The following is a 21,438-nucleotide window of genomic DNA, read 5'->3' as shown; positions in this document are numbered from 1 at the left end:
TGTGTGGAAAGCAGGGCCAGAGGCCTGCTGTGCCAGCTATCTGAGCTGTGAATGCAAAGGAACAGTTCCTGAAGGAAATTAAAAGCATTGCTCCGGTAAACACACTGATGGGAAGAGGAAACAGCCTTACTGCCGATATGGAGAAAGTCTGAGTGGTCTGGATAGAAGATCAAACCAGCCACATTCCCTGAAGCCACAGCCTAATCCGGAGCAAGGCCCCAACTCTCTCCAGTTCCGCGAAGGCAGAGAGAGGGGAGGGAGCTGCAGGAGGAAAGTCTGAAACAGAGGTCGGTTCATGAGGTTGAAGGACAGAAGCCGCCTCCGTAGCACGGAAGTGCCAGGTGAAGCCGCAGGTGCCGAGGGGGAAGCTGCCGCTCAGGTCATCCATGAAGGTGGCTGCACTGAGCAAGAGATGATCACTGCGGAGGAAACAGCCTGCTACCGGAAGAAGATGCCGTCTAGGACTTTCCGAGCTGGAGAGGGGAAGACAATGCCTGGCTTCAAAGCTTCAAAGGACAGGCTGACTCTCTTGTTAGGGGCTAATGCCTAATGTTAGAGTGACTTCCAGTGGAAGCCAGTGCTCATTTGCCATTCCGAAAACCCTAGGGCCCTTAAGGACGATGCTAAAGCTACTCCGCCTGTGCTCCAAAAACGGGACAACAAAGCCTGGATGACGCAAATCTGCTGACAACACGGTTTACTGAATATTTTTAGTCCCACTGTTGAGACCTGAGGCTCAGAAAGAAAGGTTCTTTTCACAGTATTGCTGCTCACCGACAATGCACCTCGTCACCCAAGAGCTCCGATGGGGACGGACAACGACATTAAGAGCGTTTTCATGCTGCTAATAACACAACTTCCATCCTGTAGCCCAGGGATCAAGGAGTCATTTTGACCTGTAAGTCTTATTATTTAAGAAACACATTTCTTAAGGCTCTAACTGCCACAGCGATTCCTCTGACGGATCTGGGCAAAGTAAATTGAAAACCTTGTGGAAAGGATTCACCATTCTAGATGCCATTAAGAACATTCGTGATTCTTGGGAAGAGGTCAAAATACCAACATGGACAGGAGTTGGGAAGAAGTCGATTCCAGCCCTCATGGACGTCTTTCAGGGGTTCAAGATTCAGAGGAGGAAGGAACTGCAGATGTGGTGGAAACAGCAAGAGAACTAGAATTAGAAGCGGAGCCTGAAGATGTGGCTGAATTGATGCAATCTCATGGTAAAACCTGAACGGATGAGTTGTTATGGATGGACACAGAAGTGGTTTCTTGAGACGGCATCTCCTCCCTATGAAGATGTTAAGACTGCTGAAATGACAACAAAGGGTTTAGACTATGACATCAGTTTAGTTGATAAGGCAGGGTTTGAGAGGACTGACTCCTATTTTGAAAGAAGTTCTACTGTGGGTCAAATGCTATCAGACAGCATTACATGCTACAGAGAGATTGTTCACGGAAGTCAATCCATGCAGCAAACTTCACTGTTGTCTCATTTTAAGGAACTGCCACCGGCACCCCGGCCTTCAGCAACCACCGCCCCGATCAGGCAGCGGCCGTCAACACTGAGGCAGGCCCCTCCACCGGCAAGAAGATCCTGACTCGCTGAAGGCTCAGAGGATGGGTAGTACGTTTTAGCAATGAAGTATTTTAAAATTAAGGTACGTACATTGTTTTCTCAGACATAATGCTATTGTACACTTAACAGACTACAGTATAACGTAAACATAACTTTTATATGCATTGGGAAGCCAAAAAATTCATGTGACTCTATGGCTTTATTTCGGTGATCTGCATCTGAACCCATAATATCTCCGAGGTGTGCCTGTGTTCGGAAACGCAATTACTTACTACAGGCTTACTGACTGTATCTGGAACTTTTCTCAGACAGCACTAAATACAGGACGCTATTCTGCTTCATATGGTAACGCAAGTTCAAGCCAAAGGTTTCCTCCACTCAAATCGAAGTGGAGCTTCTGCTGGCACTTGTCACACTACTTTGAAAGCAAAAGACCAAGGAAGACACAATTTTTGGCGGTTCTAAAGCTGGACTAGATCCCAAGAAGTTAATCTTTAAGGGAAAAAAAGCTCCTTAGAAGAACAGGATTCATTTTGGAGAAATGCAAAACTGGATCAGATTTTGCATCCCATTCGAGGAGATCGTGAGCATTTTAGGAGTAACAACAAGTCAACGTTATGAGGATACAAATATCAAAGTTATCCCCTGGATGCGGAAGTGTGAACGAAGTCAGGTTAACACACCACCTATCTGAGAGGTGGCAGGAGGAACACAAACCAACATTTGCTGCCAGGCTTTCTACTGAACCGAAGAAAAAAATCTAATGCTTAAGAGGCACTGAGTTGATGGAAAGGCTAAAGAAATGTCAATTAGTAAAACGAAAGTCTATTTTAAAATTCAGCTCTCTTCATTAAAATTGCTAAAAACCTCCGCAGGGTACGGAGATGAATGCTCATGGTTATTTTTCTGGCTTCTACTTAACAGGATGTCACAAAGCAGCTACCGTGTTAAGACAGTTGTAATACTAAAACGGGGCAGTTTTGGAAGCAAATATTTTTCTTTTGAAGGTAAATCAAAAAAGGTAGGTCAGAAAAGCTGAAAATGACTACACACAGGAACAAGAGTTTTCCAAACACATCAATCAGAAAAATGAGCTATTAAATCAAAGCTACTTGGACGGAACTTTTTACACTGAGGAGCCTTAAAAATACCAGATGCCTGGAAAACTTCAATTACTCAAGATTTCTAATTTGCTTTTTATTCTAGGTCAGTCTAATTTCATTAGAACTAGCAAAGTCAATTTTTCCTTAGTATACGCATGGCTTTTTGTCATTTATGCCTACCTTTTCAAATTTAGTATCCTCAGTTCTTTTTTTTTTTTTGCGGTACGGGGGCCTCTCACTGTTGTGGCCTCTTCCGTTGCGGTGCACAGGCTCCGGACGCGCAGGCTCAGAGGCCATGGCTCACGGGCCCAGGCGCTCCGCGGCATGTGGGATCTTCCTGGACCGGGGCACGAACACGTGTCCCCTGCATCGGCAGGCGGACTCTCTACCACTGCGCCACCAGGGAAGCCCCTAGTATCCCCAGTTCTTAAAGGCAACCATTAGACACGGAAAATGGCATTTTTACATAAACCAGTAATTCATCTGTCCCACTCACTTCATGATAGATAGATGCTATGGAAGACAGAAAAATGTCCACCAGGATTTTAAGCATATGGCTGGTTCTAAGGGGATATTGCTACCCCCCCCCCCGCCCTCCCCCTTCCCCTCCAACCCCTTCAGATTTAAGTAGGAAAGAGCTACTCAGGGGCATTTTGACGGACGAAGATCTCTTCAATGTACAAATATACTTTGAGTTGCTCCTTTAAGTCTTTTCTAGGAAAAGGCAGAGTATGAGTCCATTTCAGTGGCTGACTGACAGGCTCTCACTTTTATGCTGCGTGGGGAAGAATGAAGACTGTTCTTAGGGCCAGGGGACTGGAGGCTCAGAGGTCACATAGCACAGGGCCTGGGGCTCCCCTCAGAGGCTTCTGCTGTCTTTACAAGCATCCAGGACCGGTTATCTGCACTCTGGAAATCTGTTTTTGTTTTTTGCACAGATACGTTCCTCCCTTTAGAGTATTTAATATGCTTTCTTTTGAAAACATAAGCCCGACTCAGCCATGGACGGGGCGCCTGGTTCTAGGCTGAAATCCAGACTGGAGAACGGCATATGTTCCTGGGAAGGTGGGGGCATCAAGAACAAGAATTCCACAAAGAGGTGAAAATGAGGGAAAATAAGACTATCCTTGCAATGCCTCCAAAACTAGCCTTGGCCACACCTTTTGTTCCAAACAGCTCTGCCAGTTCCCCTTGACCTTGACCTGGAGGTAGCACACATTCATTTTAATCCCAGGAAAAGAGAGCCTTTTCTTTTTCATTTTATTTTTATTTATTTATTTATTTATTTATTTTTGGCAGCGTTGGGTCTTCGTTGCTGCGCACGGGCTTTCTCTAGTTGCGGCGAGCGGGGCTACTCCTCGTTGCGGTGCGCGGGCTTCTCATTGCGGTGGCTTCTCTTGTTGTGGAGCACGGGCTCTAGGCGCGCGGGCTTCGGTAGCTGTGGCTCGCGGGCTCTAGAGTGCAGGCTCAGTAGTTGTGGCGCACGGACTCAGTTGCTCCCCGGCATGTGGTATCCTCCCAGAGCAGGGATCGAACCCTTGTCCCCTGCATTGGCAGGCGGATTCTTAACCATTGCGCCACCAGGGAAGTCCCAAGACAGCCTTTTCTGTGGTAAATGCTGGAGATAACTCTTTCTTTTTCGAAATAAATACAGACCCATCTGGGACGAGACTGTGCACTGCATTCCACTTGTGCTGGCCCTGGCGTCTAAGTCGAGGAGAGTGAAAAGATAAAGTGTACCGATGCATCCATCACCCCTTCATTTGTCTTCCCCACGTGACTTAAAGTCAGCTTAAAAAGCCAAGGGCGAGCGGGATTTGAAGAAAGAAGAGAAAATCTGGTGGACCAGATAAAGCACATCTATTGTAAGCAATGCTGAAATGTTTCCTACTTATTAAGAGAAAATAGTGAATGCTGTGTCATAAACCTTTTCAATAGATTATCCGATTGTTACAAATTTCCTTCATGTAGTCCAAAAAAAGACAGTAGCAAAGGTACAGTTCTCTGAACTCTGCGTGAAATAATTCATGTAAAAAAGAAAAAGATGTAATGGAACCATAAAGTTTCCCCATCAGTTTCCTACGACTGGGTTAAAAAGCTTGACTGATTGTTTCAAGTATAATGATTACAGACAGTGCAGTATTAAACTCCGGGACCCTAAGTTTTGTTTTGCTTTTGTTGCTTCAAATACAAAAAAAATAATTGTTTTGAAGACATAAATTAGAACCACTTGGACAATCATGCAAGTCAGTCAGGAGTCAGGACCGATTCTTGCCTCTTTGAGATAATCTTAGCATGGTTCCACTTTTCCTTTGGTTCCACAGGTTTACAAGCTTTCTGGTTGAGGATTATTACACTGTGCTTCCATCCAAGCTGCCTTCCCAACAATGTTTGTTTTTACCCTTAATGATGAAGGTTTCTCAGGCAACTGTGGCATTATTCCCACGTGTAGAGTCGTGGCAGCTACGGAAACCTGACAGTGGGGGGGGGGGGCGGGGGGCGGGGGCGTGCTGTTCGTAGCTGCTGACACCAGCACACAGCTCTCAGAAACTGCTCGGCACCCGCACGCTATGTGCCTGCCCAATCCCAGGTCTGGACGATATTAACTCAAACAGGATGAAAACTCACAAGCACTCTCATTCGGGTATAAGATCTGGGCCTTTTTTTTTTTTTTTTTAAAGATAGTTCATAAGCCTTAAAAAGTATTCTCTCCAGGGCTTCCCTGGTGGCGCAGTGGTTGAGAGTCCGCCTGCCGATGCAGGGAACGCAGGTTCGTGCCCCAGTCCGGGAAGATCCCACATGCCGTGGAGCGGCTGGGCCCGTGAGCCATGGCCGCTGAGCCTGCGCTCCGCAATGGGAGAGGGCACAACAGTGAGAGGCCCGCGTACTGCAAAAAAAAAAAAAAAAAAAGTATTCTCTCCAGATTATAAAAGGTTAAAATCGTTTAATAGGAACAATCTCGGACAAGCAGAAATAGCTTTGATTTAAAGAATTATAGCAACGTACAACTGGGAAGGACTCCACAGGGATGGTCAGGTGGGACAGTCTGTGCCTGTTCTCGAGGCTCTGCATTAGAAAGACGACTGACGGGACACTGTGCCCTCTTTCAAGGCACATGCCACTTCTGAAAACTGTCAGCTTTCCACACGGGCTATGAGAGATTTTATTTACATTTAAAAATAGGTTTTCTTCTTCAGTGTAGCAGAAATGCCCAGAGGCCAGTCACTGAGATCCCTCCCTAACACAGGTGCAGAACAGCTTTATTGATCTCTGGGTTTGTCCAGTCATTCCGAATGTCATCCAGGTGATTATCAAAATCCACGAGCGCTTCATAGGACCGGCTTTCCAGGAGTGATGCCGAGATCCTCTGGGCCTCTGGCCAGTCTTCACAGTAATCGCTACGAGGTGAAACAGGAGAAATCAGCCTCTTAATGAAAACCGGCGGCTTTTCAATAGAGTAAACAGGAAACCAGCCACATGCAGAGTGGTATAAAGGAAGACGATACTGAACACTAGCAAACACGTACGTTTAAACACATGAAGATGTACGTAAAGAATCTGAAACGTGGAAGAGTCACCCTCCAAATGAAATTCTGAAAAAGCTGGAAGTAGATGACTGATTACAAATAAACCGAACCAAATGCCTGGAAAGAGGGTGTGGCTTGGGGAGGGGTGCCTGGGGTTGGGGTGGGAAGACCCTCGAGTGACACTCAGGTTGTCCTGACTGTTCGGAAACCCTGTAGGCCTCAGTCCTCCAGGGGTCGAGGAACATGCATGACTTCTGTGTGAGGTCTGCACACTCCTCTGGGGAAGACGCTAACTTAACAACGCTTTCCTGTGGGAGCTGGGTGCCCGGAATGGCACCAGCACACGTGGCACGTGGGCCATCCTGGGAACAGGGCACTCACTAGTGAGGGTCTCGGCAGCGCCATTTGTTTTCGTGGTGTTCGTACACATGGATTGTGGGTACCACGCAGTCCATCGTGAACTTAGTGTTGTCTACCTGCAACGAGACAAAGGACATGCTCGTGAACAGAGCCAGCACTTCCTGCTGCAAGTCCGCAGGCCCTTCCTCGTGGCTCTCCCAGGACCAGTGTCAACACTGCCCGTGGCAGAAACCCCACCCCACAGCACATGACACCACGAGAGCACGGCCCAGGTGCACTGGGTCATACCGGAGAAACACTAAGTACTTTACCGCTTTTTCACAAACGTGAAGCTTCCAAACTTTACTTCTGCCTTCCCTGTTAGAATCCCATCTGAACTGAGGTTTACAGGCTCTTGAGGAAAGCTACTCCCCTCCCTGGCTCCCTCCCCCGCTCCCTCAGCCGTGCCAGCTAACGTAATCCAACGGTTCTCACACTTGAGCGTGCATGAGAATCATCTGGAAGCTTACTGAAACACAGACTGCTAGGCCCCTAGAATCTGCATTTCTAACAAATTCCCAGGTGGTGGTGGTGGTGCTGGCATGGGGACCCCGCTGTGAGACGTGCTGAAGTGGAACGACCCCCACCCCTGGAACTCCGTGCGCCGGGACAGCAGTGGCGTGCAGTTGGGAGCAGACTGCAAAAGGGGGCCACGGTCCGATGAAGTACCCGCAGGAAGGAAAACCGTTGACATCCACAGATAGAGCTCCACGTCAGCAAGAGGACGCTCAGAAGCCACCCGCACACAGAGGACTCAGGAGCGAGCGAGGGCGACTTACCATGATGAGAGCCGTGTCGCTGAAGCCCTCGGCGATTCTGGAGGCCACCTTTTCTGCAACCTGGTTTGGACTGTGAGAGAAGAACCAGCGAGGTTACCGCATTCTAGTTAACGCCGTTCAACGCTGTCTGCCTAAGGCAGAGCGAACAGCAATGATACAAAGACCAAGGGCACCAGTAAGCTGCCCGAGCTTGTTACGCCCGCCCGCTTAAGTAGCTTCTGGTGACTGCGTTCCCCCTGCAGTGACTGGTGAAGATGGGGAATGCTGCGTGGGCCATGTGGGGCCCTTCCCCCACCAGGAAGCCCTGGGAGGGGATCCTGAGAGGGTGTCTTCTAAACGGAAAGGCTCCCTGGACCCCGGGGGAGAGTGCCACCCAGGGCCTGCGACAACGGTGCTGCTGAGAGCTGCCCCAGGCCAGCAGCCTCCAGGGCCCACCTTCTCCATCTTCGCCCTCAGCCGCTGGAATGGGGTCAGTTGCTTTTCCTTTTTTTTAGTTTTAAAAATTCCTAAGCCATTCCACATCTTCTCAGTGCTCGTGAGCCTTCCCTGGCTGGCTCTGGCCCTGCGCCCACCGCAACCTTGATAAATGGCAACTTTCCACCTTACGTCAATAGGGTGACTTGGAGAGCGGGTCTCACGCGTCCCTGCGCCCCCTCCTCCCGCCCGCAGGCCCATCCACTCTGACCTCCCCCTCGGGGCCTTACTTAGCTCCCTTCCCCCACAACCGGCCCAGCTCTGATGTCAAATCTGAGTCTTTTCCTTTTTAGGACAAGAAATTAAGCGGTTCTGTCCAGCCACGGTCCAACTTCTCCTCTCGCTTTCAACCATATTTCTTCAACCTCTTTAGTAAGTTGACGATCCTGTCCCTGTCGCTCCATTTCCTCACTGTGCCGTGCAGGCTGGCGTCTGCACCCTCACCCCGGAAGGCCAGCACCCCGAAGCCTCCACACCGCCTGCCAGGCTCCCAAGGCCCCGCGGCGGGAATCCGGGGCGGCTGGAGTCCGAGGCAGGCAGGCCGCCTTGTTCCCAGTTTCTCTGGCTGAGGTGACCTTTCCCACTTCTTTCCAGCCCCGCTCCAGGCGCCTCCCCTTTGCCTCCTTCATTCTCCCTGCCGCCCGCCCCCTTCAGCCTGTCACCAGAGGCATGCGTTTCTAAAACTGCCCCCTCACCGGTCTCAATTTCCAGGCTCTTCTTAGAAGATAAAAGCCCCCCGTGCTCAGGCTGGCAGACGCAGCCGCTCTCGCCAGGGGACCAGCTACCGTTCCCACCCCCGGAGCAATGCTCTGTGTGCGTTCCATCCCAGGGAACTGTCTGCGCGGCTCCTCCTCACACACCCCTCCTCCCGCTCAGACCTTTCCCGGTCTGGAATGCCCTTCGGCGCCCACCTCTGCTTACTCAATTCCTTCCATCTTTAATGCCCAGAAAACACCATCCTCTCTGGGACGTCTTGCCAGCTGCCCCAGATGAGGTCCATTAGCCCCTCTCTGAACACTTAAGCCTTGGTATGCAGTTGTCTTTTTCTGCATCTTTTTCCCCTGCACAATTAGAGTCTCAGCTTTCCGAAGCAGGGACAGAGCCATAAAGAAACACACTATATAATTACGATCGTTTCTTTGTGATTGAGGTGAAAAAAGCTGGTTCAATGCTTTATAAAAATAAGTTTATCTAATTATTCTATTTTCACTTTTAAAATTGAGAATTTATAGAGATGTGTGATTATTTATCTGCAGTATCGTGTTAAGAAAAATGAAACAAAAAAACAGTTTCATAGAGAAAGGGCCTCAGGGATTCTTGTCCCTCAGGTCACCCCGGAAGGCCCTCAAAGTGAAGGCAGCGCTTCACAGGCGTAGTGGGACCTGCTGACTCACCCGCCCACTGCGGAGAAGGCGCACCGCGCTCCGAGTCTCTGCGGGTCCTCGCTCACTCACACCTTACGTGTGAAGGGAAACGAAGCCAGCGTTTGCTAAGAGCGTGATCTTCTCCCTAGGAGCATTTGCCACAAAGAAACTGGCAAAATACTATTATCCTAACGTTTATGATTATCACAGTGCTTGGTGACTTTTATTAGGAAGGGGATCGAGAAACATTTATTATGTTTCATTTCAGGTGCCCCCAAACTCACACTTAACATGTGTTCTTTTGAAAGAACTTAAAACTTACAATAGTTAATGAATTGCCAAAGTATTTCAAAGAACTACCAATTTTGTTTACCTCTTATTTGTATTTCACACTTAGTCTCTAACACCGACCTGCTCCACTCCTAATGTCAGATTGTCACGTTGTGACAGTCAGGTCAGTACTTCGTTCCCAACCCGGCTGCACAAGTCCTTGTTCCTGTGAACAGTCAGCTGCCAAACACAACGGTGGGGACCCTGGAGACGGAAGCCGCTTGCCAATCCCCCTTCCCAACCCACACAAGACTAGGCATCTACCCGTGACTGAGAGCTCACATTTACATCTAAAAGCTCTTTACTGAGCGTCTACCTCAGGCCAAGGCACTGGACCTGGTACTGAAATCTACCCCTCATGAAATGTTTATCAAGAAGCAAAGCTCCAGCAATTATGAAATGATCAAATAAAACTTGATGGGATAACCTGAAGTTTTTAGGTTACAAACACCTTACAGTTCTTTTAGTTACAAACACCTTATAGTTCTTTTTCTCCGGTTAAAACAGTGACTGAATGATCCTTTTTTAAAAAAGGTAATCGCAGGACTAGTAACAGGACCGGCCTCTACTTGGAATCAAACACAAAGTTAATAAGCACGCTGCACGTGGCTTCGCTCTGCCCTCCTCACTACCACTCTCCGAGGGATGAACTCTTTAGCTCCATTTTACAGACAGGACCACTGAGGCCAAAGTGGTGAATCAGTAAGTCACTGAGGACTTGAATGCAAGTCTAACCTGGCTCCAAAGCTTATGCTGTGAGACGATGTGAATCAGCCGATGTTTCTGAAAGAGGAGCAAAATTTTAGCTAGGCGAGGCTGAAGAGAGAAGGGAAGGTTTTCTAGGTAGAAGCAAACGGTACCGAAGAAGGCAGTCAGCGTGATCCCAGCTTCTGAGCTTCCTGGCTGTGTGGCTTTGGTGCAGCGAGCGTCTCTGGCTGGAGTTTCTTCAGCTGAGTGCCCTTGTGAGGATTCGAAAGGATGACACCAAGAAAGCCCCAGGCCAGGCACAGTGGTAGTGACTGGAGGTTTACTCCAAACACGCTGGGGGGGTGGATTAGATCCCGGAGTATGGCCGAGGCTCACGGGGTCAGAAGGGATCCAGAGGGTTACTGGACACACTTGTCTCACCACCCACCACACTCTCTACAGATCTCACCAACGGCTGGTAGGCACTTAGACGCTGGCTTCAGTGGGAGAATGAAGACCTCCTGAGCAGAGCAGGTGAAGGACCTGGGAAATTCTAGAAGGTGTGAAGAGCATGAAAGTGGTGTCTGAGCAAGATAATTCTAGGCTGGGCTGCAATGAGGTCCGAACAGAGGCAGGACGATGAAGAGGCCATGAGCCAAGAGAGGCAGCGGAGGGGAGAGCCTGTGCGGGCGCGTCTGGGGGCGGGGGAGGAAGGAAGCCAGCGCCATCACCTCTGGCCCGGTCTCCTCTCCTTCCTGCGAGAACAGCTGCGGGACAGGGAAACCTTCCAAGGACAGCTCCCCGCTGCTTACAAAATAGTGAAATGCCTCACAGCCGTCAGGGTGGCCTCACCTGCTGGCGCCCCCTCTGTGCGTGCGCCCCACACTCCTGCCGGTTTCCACCCGGTGTCTGCATCACGCTGTCCCCGCTCCGCACTATTCCCTCTGCTCTCCACGTCTGCACGTGACAGGACCCTGCCACGCGCAAGCATCCAGTTCAAATGACACCCCTCCCCGGGGGTCCCTCTGGTCACAGCAATGGACTCAATGCCTGCCTGCTACTGCTGGACAGCCCTCTGTACCGCCCTCCCGGCCTGGGGCCTGGGGGCCTGCACCACAGGCCTAGGTTTTGGTGCCTTTTGTGTTCAATCCAGCAACTCGAGGGCAAGGCCAAGAGTCCAGCTTGGCTCAGCGCAGAGCTTGGCCCGGGACTGGCTCTTTGTGCCCTGCAGCCTCTTTCGTGTAACAAAGACCAAGACTGACACCGGCCATGAACAGGCCATGAATACCCGCAGCTCATCAGGACCCGGGAGGCAGGGGGGCTCAAGAGGAAGGCGTGGTCAACAAGAGATGCACCTGAGAGAGAGCCCGACCGGCAGCGGGCGGGAAGAGCGTGGGAGCCAGGCTTCAGAGGGCGCCCCTGCGCCGTGGCCCACACAGAGGCTTTCACAGGAGTCTGCGCCCGTGACCCTGTCTCCCTCTGAGTCCCGACTGGGCCCAGTGCTCTAGGGCAAAACGGCTTCCATCCCTGAAGTGTTTCATCAGCTTATTGTATTATGGCCCTAACGCTGTGAGTCCAGCCTCTTGCCTTTGCTGGGCAAGTGGATGTGACTCCAGGAGACACTTCGGTCTGGGGTCCTTCACCGCATCCCAGGCTGCCTGGCCACGTGAGGGAAGCGTGTGAGGGCACCCCGGCTTCTGCCTCTGGCTTTCAGCTGGTCAGGGTGCTGATTCCTCTGGGACTCGGCCTGTGAGGTCCCATCAGGCTGGCTGCTGGTCGTACCCCTCGACCAGAGGGCACTCTATCCTCGGGCCGGACGTCTTGACCCAACCCCCCTCACCCCTTCTGGCAGCGCAGGTACCAGCTTTTGTCACCAGCTCCAGGTGACTGCACCACCCTCTCCTGAGTTCTCTTACATACCGTTCACACCTCTGGAAACAACCGCCTTATTAAGTCCTCCACAAATTATCCTAACTACAGGGTGTCAAGTGTTTTTCTGCTGGGACTTTGACGCAGAAATAAAGCAAAGACCTCAGCTTTGCTCATTAGTGAGAATCACAGTGGGTGCAAATAGCCGGATAAAAGAAACTGGAACCTAACATGAAAGAAGCAGCAAACACCACATTTTCATCAAAGTATCAGACCTTAAGAGCACCACACCTACAAGTTACTCTTTTTTTAACCCCCCAAAAGAGCGGAGTTCTTTCCTAATGCTATGCCCTACATCATTCCCACCTTGGGAATGGGAAGCAAGACACAGCTGAGTGGGGATAGAAACAGGAGGCCCTGGACTGTTGCTTTCCTTATATGAATTCCCTTCAAGCAAAATAAAGAAGATACAGAACAGACCGTTAATATAAATGTTTAGAATTACTAAATGTTTAGAATTACTGTTGTTTGGAATTACCCATACCGCAGTCCCCCTGGAATACCATGAACAAGCAAGGAGGGCCCAGAGGGGTTCTAACAGATTTTGCATCGAGACCACAGAGGTCAAAACGTGTAGCAGAGATCATCTCCCTCACAGTATCGTTCTTTCAGACCACAGAGGGGTTTTGCATGGACATACCTGGCATCCTTTACTCGCTCGTTAGCTTGATAATAACCAGCAATCACATAGCTATTATCTTTGCACCATGAATCAATCTGAAAGAAGAACAAAATTTGGGAAGAAAAGGTGAATGATTTTCCCTTAAATATCAAGTCTCAATAAACAGAGGGAACCCCCCCCCGCGGATGCTGGGACAAGTCAGATATAAGCCCTGTATCCTCCTCCCTATAAGAATGAAATGGGGGAGTTCCCTGGTGGCCTAGTGGTGAGGATTCCAGGCTGTCACTGCTGTGGCCCAGGTTCAATCCCTGACTGGGGAACTGAGATCCTGCAAGCCGAGCAGGACCGCCAAAAACAAACAAACAAACAAACAAAAAAAACAAGAATGAAATGGGTGTTCAGGGGAAAGAAGGTCACCCCAATTTGCTTTCCACAGTCCACCTGAGGCCAGAGAAAGCAAAGAAGAGCCTGGGCTCCAACTCTCACTGAGGTGGGGTGTCTTCCCACAGAGGAGGACCCTGTAATGACTGGGAAGGGTGGGGCTGGACATGAGGAATGACCTCCTCCCCCAGTCCCAGCAGAAGGCCCCAGTGCAGACATATATTAAATGGGTACAGTGCCGCGGGTGAGGTGAGACCAGAGTTACCCACCTTCTTTGACAATATGAAGCACTGAGGCATTCTGGGGCTTGAATAAGCCTTAAGATCATTTAAATCCATCCTTCACAGATAAGCAAACTAAAAAGCTCGGAGAGGGTCTAAGTTTGCACAGCCAGCTAGCACAGCCAGCCTGGGAATATAAGTCTGTTTCAAAGCCAACTACTTTAATACCGTATCTCCGTATTCCTAGCAACACACCACGAAAAATCCATCATGCCGGGATGTGGGGTAAACAGGCACGCGCGTGCACGCGCACACCTTTCTCTGTGGCATGTTTTTAAATGGGAGCGTGGCAGCGGATTTTTAAAGTTTTTTGTTTTATAATGCCACTCTTCTCTCATCAGATTTAGCATCCTGCAGGTCTAATGCTATTATTAAAAGCAACAAAAGGTCATCCTGTTTTGCCATAATGGAATTTTAATAATACACTGCAGTAAATTCTATCCTCAGTCTGCAAAAGAAGAGATAAAATTGATCCTCGAGTTTTTCAAAGTAACTGGTTAAAAATGTTTTTCTTTTCTTTCTTATTTTTTTCCTTTTTTAACCATAGCTCTACTGCTCTTTTTCTCAAGTTCTGGTTTGGGTCTCCAACAGTCTCCTTTATGACTAAAAGCAGACATTACAGAATGGTTACAGACCAAGGTTCCCTCGCTCACACAAGGATTAGAATAATAATTCTGGCTTCCTAAGAGCTCACAAATTACCACATTTGGGCAAAACCAAGGCTCAGTGAACGAATTAGACGTTTTGGTCATCCACTCAAAAGACGAGAGCCATGTCTACAAAATATTTATAATGGCTCTTTCACTGTTACTTTGATGCAAATTATTCCACAATTACTTATATTTTGTTTCTATCACCTCTTAAAGGAATGAGTTCTAGAAACTCTCTCTTGCTGCTTACAGCAGCAAATTCTTTCATTTCTTTCTAAATGTATCTCTATGTGGTATCAAAGGGCATAGCCCTGTTCTAAAATTTGGCATTTGGTCCCATTCCCTGAACTCAAACCCGTAAGTTAGCCCATCCTTTAGTGTAGCCCTCTCAGTCTTTGTTTCTGATCAAAGACTGGTCTCTTGAGTGTGTCCTCACTTGAGGTGACCCTCACCCCTGCCCACTTGGGTGCCCCTCTCCCAGCCCTGTGGTGTGGGCTGTTCTTATAGCCAGAGTCACAACTACAGATGGTATCCCAAGTTTGGCTACTGTCCTGGCTTCCTAATGCCCTTGTAACAAGTTACAAAAACTTAGTGGCTTAATACAACACAAATTTATCTTACGGGTCAGAGGTCTAAAATGGGTCCGCTGGGCTGATTCCTTCTGGAGGCTCTAGGGGAGAATTCGTTCCTTGCCTTTCCCGACACCTAGGGGTCACCCTAGGTGACCTCTGCTTCTGTCACAACTCTTCTCTCTGACTCTTACCCTGCTGCCTCTTACGAGGACCCTTGTGATGACACTGGGTCCATCAGACAATCTACGATAATCAACACGTCTCAAGATCCTTAACTTCATCTCATTTGCAGTCCCTTTTACCACGTAAGGTTACACGTTCACAGGTTCCAAGGATTGGGGTGTGGACATCTTGGGGGGCCATTTTTTGGCCCACCACAGCTACGTTTAATATAAGATAATTATTTTCTGCTGCTGCTATCCTGACCATCCCCAGCAGTAGTCCTTTTTTATGGCCATGCTGCGCCAAGCTCATGGCCAAGAGCTTGCGGGATCTCAGTTCCCTGACCAGGGATCAACCCGCGCCACGGCAGTGAAAGCCCAGATTGCTAACCACTACGCCACCAGGGACTCCCACAGCAGTCTTTAGTGAGCAGTCTAAGCTGCTCCCAGATCCCTTTCCTGGGCTGAAGGTATCGGTTCAGGACTCAATCCTTAGCAAACACATGGTGGCACCTTATACCTGCACTCAGAGAGCAGAGGAGTCACTTGACATGAAGGATGATTCTTGTGACAAACACAATGCACACCTCAACTTACACTTTACCTAACAAGGGGTGAATTCCTGTATGTAAAACTCCAAGGGCCTAACCAAATTCCAGCAGCAAAATAATGTCAGGACCTTGAACTTCTAGTAGAACTCTTTTTTAAAAAATTTTATTTATTTAATTTATTTTTGGCTGCATTGGTTCTTTGTTGCTGTGTGCGGGCTTTCTCTAGTTGCGGGGAGCGGGGCTACTCTTCGTTGCGGTGCGCGGGCTTCTCATTGTGGTGGTTTCTCTTGTTGCGGAGCACGGGCTCTAGGCACGCGGGCTTCAGTAGTTGTGGCTCGCAGTCTCAGTAGTTGTGGCTCGCAGGCTCAGTAGTTGTGGCTCGCGGGCTCTAGAGCGCAGGCTTAGTAGCTGTGGCACACGGGCTTAGTTGCTCTGCGGCATGTGGGATCTTCTCGGACCAGGGCTCAAACCCGTGTCCCCTGCATTAGCAGGCAGATCCTTATCTGCTGCGCCACCAGGGAAGCCCTTTTGTTTTGTTTTTGTTTTTTTGGCAATGCCACATGGCTTGCGGGATCTTAGTTCCCTGACCAGGGATTGAACCTGGGCCCAGGCATTGAAAGCGCTAAGTCCTAACCACTAGACCACCAGGGATCTCCCTAGTAGAACTCTTTGAAGAGGCTGTCCCCAAAGTGAACCGGGCACAAAAGCTCTGGCTTGGCTTTAGAAACCTTTGAATGATTCAAAAAACAACGACCAAGTTAAGTCTGGATGCCTGTTGACAGGCACGCACAGCCTGTCCGCAGCTGTCCAGATTCAGACACAAGTGGCCCACAGTTGAGGAATGGAGAACTGGCCATCAGAGCCCACAGAGGGGGCATAAACAAGTTTCAGTGGAACCAGACCTCATCGGTGAGTGACCCGGTGGGCAGTAAGAGTCAGGGTGTGGGAGGAGGCGAGCGGCGTGGACAGGCGGGCGGGTGGGGGCGGGGCAGGCAGCTCTCGAGGGCCCTCAGAACCCTGAAGTCAGCCCAAACGGCGACTCGCTCCCTCCCACGTGGGGCCGGACAAGGCAAAAGAACTGAGACGCTGTCTGACAGCTGTTCTCAACGAATCCGCTTCCATCTTCCTCACCTTGCTGCTAAGATGCCCTACTCCCGCGATGCACCTTGTGAACGATCAAAATGGAAAAGTTCAGGACAACACTCTGAAACTCGTCAAGTGACTCTGAACACAGGGTCCAAATCCTGCATTTGCTTATGTAGTTTCTTTTACTTTTCAGAGGGAAAGAAGGACACTTTCACCTTGGCGTAAGTCTGCCACCCTCTGTTCAATGCCCTTTCAGGCTCGTTCCATTCCAGACACGTAAGAGAACGACTGAAGGCCCTGGGCCCGACTCATCCGTTCCCAGTTAGACTGCACAAAGAAAGCAGCTTCTCTCAGCAATCTCGCTAACATTTGCACGTATGAGGCACTTTGTAATTTTCAAAGCGCCATCACCCACCTCAGGTGGCTATATAACAGCCATGAAGTAGGCGAGGCAGGGAGCTGATAAGAGCCACCCCCAGCAGGGCGTTGCTCCCGTGTTTGCCACTTACAAGCCTCCCTGTCTGCAGCAATGAGCAGGCTCTGGCTTCTAAAAGTAGAGGGGTTGTTAGTTTCACGGAGAAGAAAAGCTCCTTCTCAAGTCGGCTGCTGATCCTCCTCTGGCAGGAAAGGAGCTGCTTCCAAGGAGGAAAAGCTCTGGAGGTAGATGGCATGGGGACAGAGGGTGAAGGTCAAGGGCAAGAACTGAAAGGAGAACCCAGAGCAGCCAGCTTCCCTCTCCCAGGCCAGCACGTTTATGTTCTGGAGAGAAAAAGGGGCAGGAGGAAGCAGGGGGCTGAGCCAAAAGCCAGAGGGGCAGCAGCCTGTGCAGATGAGTAGAGAAGGCACGTGTGGAGGCAGCAGAAAGAATTCTAGACCCAAGTCATGGTGACTAAACCAACCAGCAAAGAAGGAAGTCCTGGAGCAGAATGTAATGCAGAGCAGCTCCACGGCACCAGGAAGCCACCGACCGGGGAAAAGGGCAAAGAGGGCTTAGGGAGACAGCAGGTTTATGCTCACTTCCCTACTGACATTTTATGGATTTTTGCTTTTAGAAATAATTCCATCACTACCTACGTCAAAGGGTTATAAGGATAAATTAACAGGCATAAGTACTTTAAAAAAAAAATAGAAAGCACCCAGAAATGCAAGGATTTTTTTTAATGGAAAATTATAATGAAAAGCCTTGCAAAGGAATCTGAGGCTGCCCTTTGATGGACTGCATATCAAGTCAGTCTTTCCCACTTATCAAAAATAACTCGATACGAAACTCCCTGAATAGAAACAAGCTGCGAGAATGAGGCCTCGTTTATACAGTTTCATGGAGTTACACGCTTTATTAAAACTGCATCTTCTGTAGCTGATAAACCAGGGCTCCATACACTGAGATTTTTTCACTGCCTTCAGGTTATAAAGTTGCTAAGTCAAAAGCTGAATGATATAAACTTAAATATCTTAATTGTAATACAAAATTTGTGGATGGACTCACATTGCAAATTTTCCTTTATAACTTTATTTTGAAAGTTATTTAATTTGTACTCAGTTGACATCTTTCTCGTATTTTTCCAATTCTGAGTCTATGATTCAAAGTTTTGATCAATAGAAGAAAAGTAAGCACAAACCACCACTGCTTGGCAAGGATAAAACTTTGGCTGTTAGTTTCTACTGTTTGAAAAGAAGCTAAGCGCAGAAAATCTAGTTTGCACTTAATTTTGCTGGACAGCAGACACAAACACTGAAGGGCACGTTTGGGGACATGCTGGAAGGCGAGTCTGGAGTGCAGCGTGCAGTGATGCAGGGGGAACAGGGTCAGAACAAGGCCTCAAGCAGTGCCCCTTAACAAGCTGTGGCAGTGGGCCTGCCTTAAGAGCCAAGGTCCCCTCTGGGCATCTTCCCTCCCCAGGTAAACGGTGGACACAGCCCTAATCCTTGGGGAAAATTCACGTAGAGGCGACTCCGAATGCAGCTGCTTACAGTTGGTATATTTAATTCGTTCAAGTATTGCATTTATATCTTGTAATAGGAACGTAACCCTTTAACTCTGCAGAGCTTACTTAAGGATGAAAAGAATTAATCCTATTTCGACAATTCCAAGTGAGGCTCAAGTTTGCCTTTAAGATGCTCTTTATTTCTGATAGGATTTTCTAGGGATAAAGCAACACACCTTTTCCTCCTACCCACCCTGCCTCCACCTTGGTTAGTCTGCTGACTTCCCTTCTTCCACCCACCCCGCAGAAGCTGGAGTTCCTCAGGTTTCTGTCCATGGCTCTCTACTCATTACACACAGTCCCAGCCAATAGGACCTGCTCTCATGGTTTCAAGTCATTGAGAAGCTACTGGTCCCCCATCTACGTCTCCTGCCCACCCATCTTCTGAGTTTCAGACCCATTTTTCAGCCGTCAACACTAGGTCATTTTCCCTCAATGAATGGTGCCAGTGTCCTTCTGATGCTTAAGTCAGAAATAGAGGTGTGTCACCCTTGCTTCCTTTTCCCTATGTCCCCACACGATTAGTCCCTGAATGCTGTGGATTCTCCCTCCTGGCTCTCTCTGGTCTGTCTCCTCTGCTTCCACAGTGCACTTAGTTTAGGCCACCTCTCTGCCTCTAGTATTATATATACTCCCGTTGCCAACATCCTCTTTGCTGCAGGCTGGGGCAATCACTCCAAGACACAAATGTGACCATGCAACTCTCCTCCAGCGGCTTCCCTGTCCTCATGATGGAGCCCAAACTCCGCTGTGTGATCTGCAAGGTCCTCTACAATGAAATCTGCCCACTGCTCACCTCTCTCCATGCCAGGTCGCTTTATACTCTACACTCTAGCTCTTCCTGAAATACCCCTCCCCCCATTTTCTCCCTGTCTTTGCACAAGCTACTCCCTCTGCCTTGAGCGGTTTTCCTGCATCCCCTGAAGGAAGGCTGGGTTACGTGAACCTTCCCCACTTTCTGCTCAACTCCTCATATGGCACTTATGCTTCGCTACTGTACTTGTCCACTTGGTACAAGTTCAACTGCGAAGCAGGTGCAGCGTTTGATCCATAGGCATATCCCTCCCCCAGCACAGGCCTGACACCACTGGACAACTGAATAATCCTGCATTGATGCTACTGGTTGATCTAGTTCCCGAAAGGGAATGCACTTCACGTATCCAATCGCCGTGCAATTCCCTTGATAACAAAATAATCAAGACAGGTGGTTGAGAAGACTTGAAGTAACAGACACATGCACACCCTAGGGATGTATTGGTACTGACAAGCTATTTCTTCAGGAGCTAAAATGATTGACTTTATAAATATCATCTACTTCTCATCTATCTCCTGCCCCAAGATGATATGAAGAAATTCAGACAGTGACTCAGTTTAAAAGGCATTCAAAGATGTGCCCAGTAAGCTTAGGCGAGGACCGTTTGTCTAAAGATACTTTCTGCTCACCAAGACTTTACATGGGTGTCATAATTAGGTAAATTACAAAATGGATTCATTTTACTTGTTGGGAGGTATAGAGAAAGGACTTCTAGCTACACCTTCTCAAACTTAACTAGTTTTTGCATAATCAACTAATTTTTTTTAGTATCATAGTTTATATGTATATGAAAAACTGCACCTCAAGCCAGGCAAGTCTGAGTCTACAGTTTATTTTTCCCTAAGGTTTCAACTCAAATTTATCGGTGGTCTTTTTTCCTTTATGGGACACCATACCTCAACAAGCACTGCCTAGGATTCAATGACCAGCCAGTCTATCCCTATGCCACATCTTTTCTCACTGTACTTCAATAGACCGACCAGTCGTGAGCAGACCCACAGAAGTGTGCGGGCTGGAAGGTATGTCTGCTCCGGCTTTTAAATTCCACAAACCTGCCATCTGCGGGTTTTAGCTTTTAAAACCACGGGTGCATTCTAGATGTCACTAAGGAGGACAGACGAGCTTCCCTTACAAAGCGCTCAGGCGCATTCTCGGGCCGCAGTGCCCGTGAGACCAACGCTGCCTCTAAACGTGCCTCCACCCTCGGGGTCCGGGGCACTAACGTCGGAAGAACCGCAGCCTTTACACCCACGGCAGACACGGATCCGGCCCCGCGAAGGTGCGCAAAAGCCAAACCGCAGTGTCAAAACTTCCCATGACTCAAAATCCCAAATACAAACGCTGTCAAATCATCGCTCAGTTAACGACGGCTTGTTTCTATAAAGGATACCGGTGTGAGAAAATGAATGCACTATTCGTCGCCTAAAGCGTCTAAAAACACCCAGGACGGTTAAGATCGCTCCTGCGGCCGCTGCCACTACGAGCTGCCATCTGCGGGGCCTTGCTAAGTGCAGGCAAAGTCCTGCAGGCAAAGTCCTATGCGCCCTCGCGGGTCGTGCGTTCGTGGTCACGGCTACCTCGGGGGTGGGTCTAGACTCCGGCTGGACCACTGGGAGCTTCCAGCTGGGACTGCTCGGAAGCTGATCGCCAGGCGGTCTCCTGCCCTGCTGATTCCGTGGCAGGACCCTTCCCGCGCTTACCAGGGTGAGGGCCACCTCCAGCATGGGGGCGAGGGCCAGGGTGCCGTGGAAGAGGGGTATACAGTCCACGAAGAGGGTGTGGTGGGCACCCGGGCCGCCCAGAGGAAGGTGCTCCTTGCGCGGCTTCTGCTTCTCGGCCACCAGCAGTCCGTTGACGGCGCAGTGCGGGTACTTGGCGCCGTGCAGCACCATCTTGCAGTAGGCCTGGGTGGTCAGCTTCACCCCGGGCATGCTGAGCCCGGGAGGGCCCCGGAGGCCCGGCGCCGGCCGAGGCCTGGATCCGCTGCCCGGCCGTGCGGCGCCTCGGGGGAGAAGTGGGACGAGGCGGCGGCTGCCTGGCGCGGCCCCGCGGCTGGCGAAGGCCTCCACAGGCCAGGCCCCGCTCGGGCTCGGCTCCTCTCGACGTCGGCTTCCCCCCGGGAGAGACCGATGAGCTCACGTCAGTCTCCCCTCGCGCCTCTCGC

At 49.6% G+C, this 21,438-nt stretch overlaps 1 protein-coding gene across 1 annotated transcript; it reads right to left on the bottom strand.

Annotated features, from left to right (window-relative positions):
• Nucleotides 1–5,581: 5,581 nt before the first annotated feature.
• On the bottom strand, nucleotides 5,582–21,424 carry EMC8 (ER membrane protein complex subunit 8). The gene is made up of 5 exons (XM_082862689.1): nucleotides 20,975–21,424; nucleotides 12,812–12,888; nucleotides 7,388–7,457; nucleotides 6,591–6,685; nucleotides 5,582–6,080 (listed from the first exon to the last, which is right to left on the bottom strand). The coding sequence occupies exons 1-5, from the start codon at nucleotides 21,203–21,205 to the stop codon at nucleotides 5,921–5,923; spliced, it is 633 nt and encodes a 210-aa protein (XP_082718815.1). The 5' UTR covers nucleotides 21,206–21,424; the 3' UTR covers nucleotides 5,582–5,920.
• Between the last annotated feature and the right edge of the window lie 14 nt (nucleotides 21,425–21,438).

This window comes from Leucopleurus acutus, assembly GCF_964270905.1.
Source record: "Leucopleurus acutus genome assembly, chromosome: 20".
In the NCBI taxonomy this organism is placed as follows: Eukaryota; Metazoa; Chordata; class Mammalia; order Artiodactyla; family Delphinidae; genus Leucopleurus; species Leucopleurus acutus.
The sequence above is the reverse complement of the archived record's forward strand: the minus strand, read 5'-3'. Positions and strand labels throughout refer to the sequence as shown.

Coding starts and splice junctions, on each gene's coding strand:
- EMC8 (XM_082862689.1), bottom strand. CDS start 21,205: ATGCCCGGGGTGAAGCTGACCACCCAGGCCTACTGCAAGATGGTGCTG. Junction 12,889..20,974: donor TGGAGGTGGCCCTCACCCTG/GTAAGCGCGGGA, acceptor TTCTTCTTTCAG/ATTGATTCATGGTGCAAAGA. Junction 6,686..7,387: donor GCGACACGGCTCTCATCATG/GTAAGTCGCCCT, acceptor GTCTCGTTGCAG/GTAGACAACACTAAGTTCAC.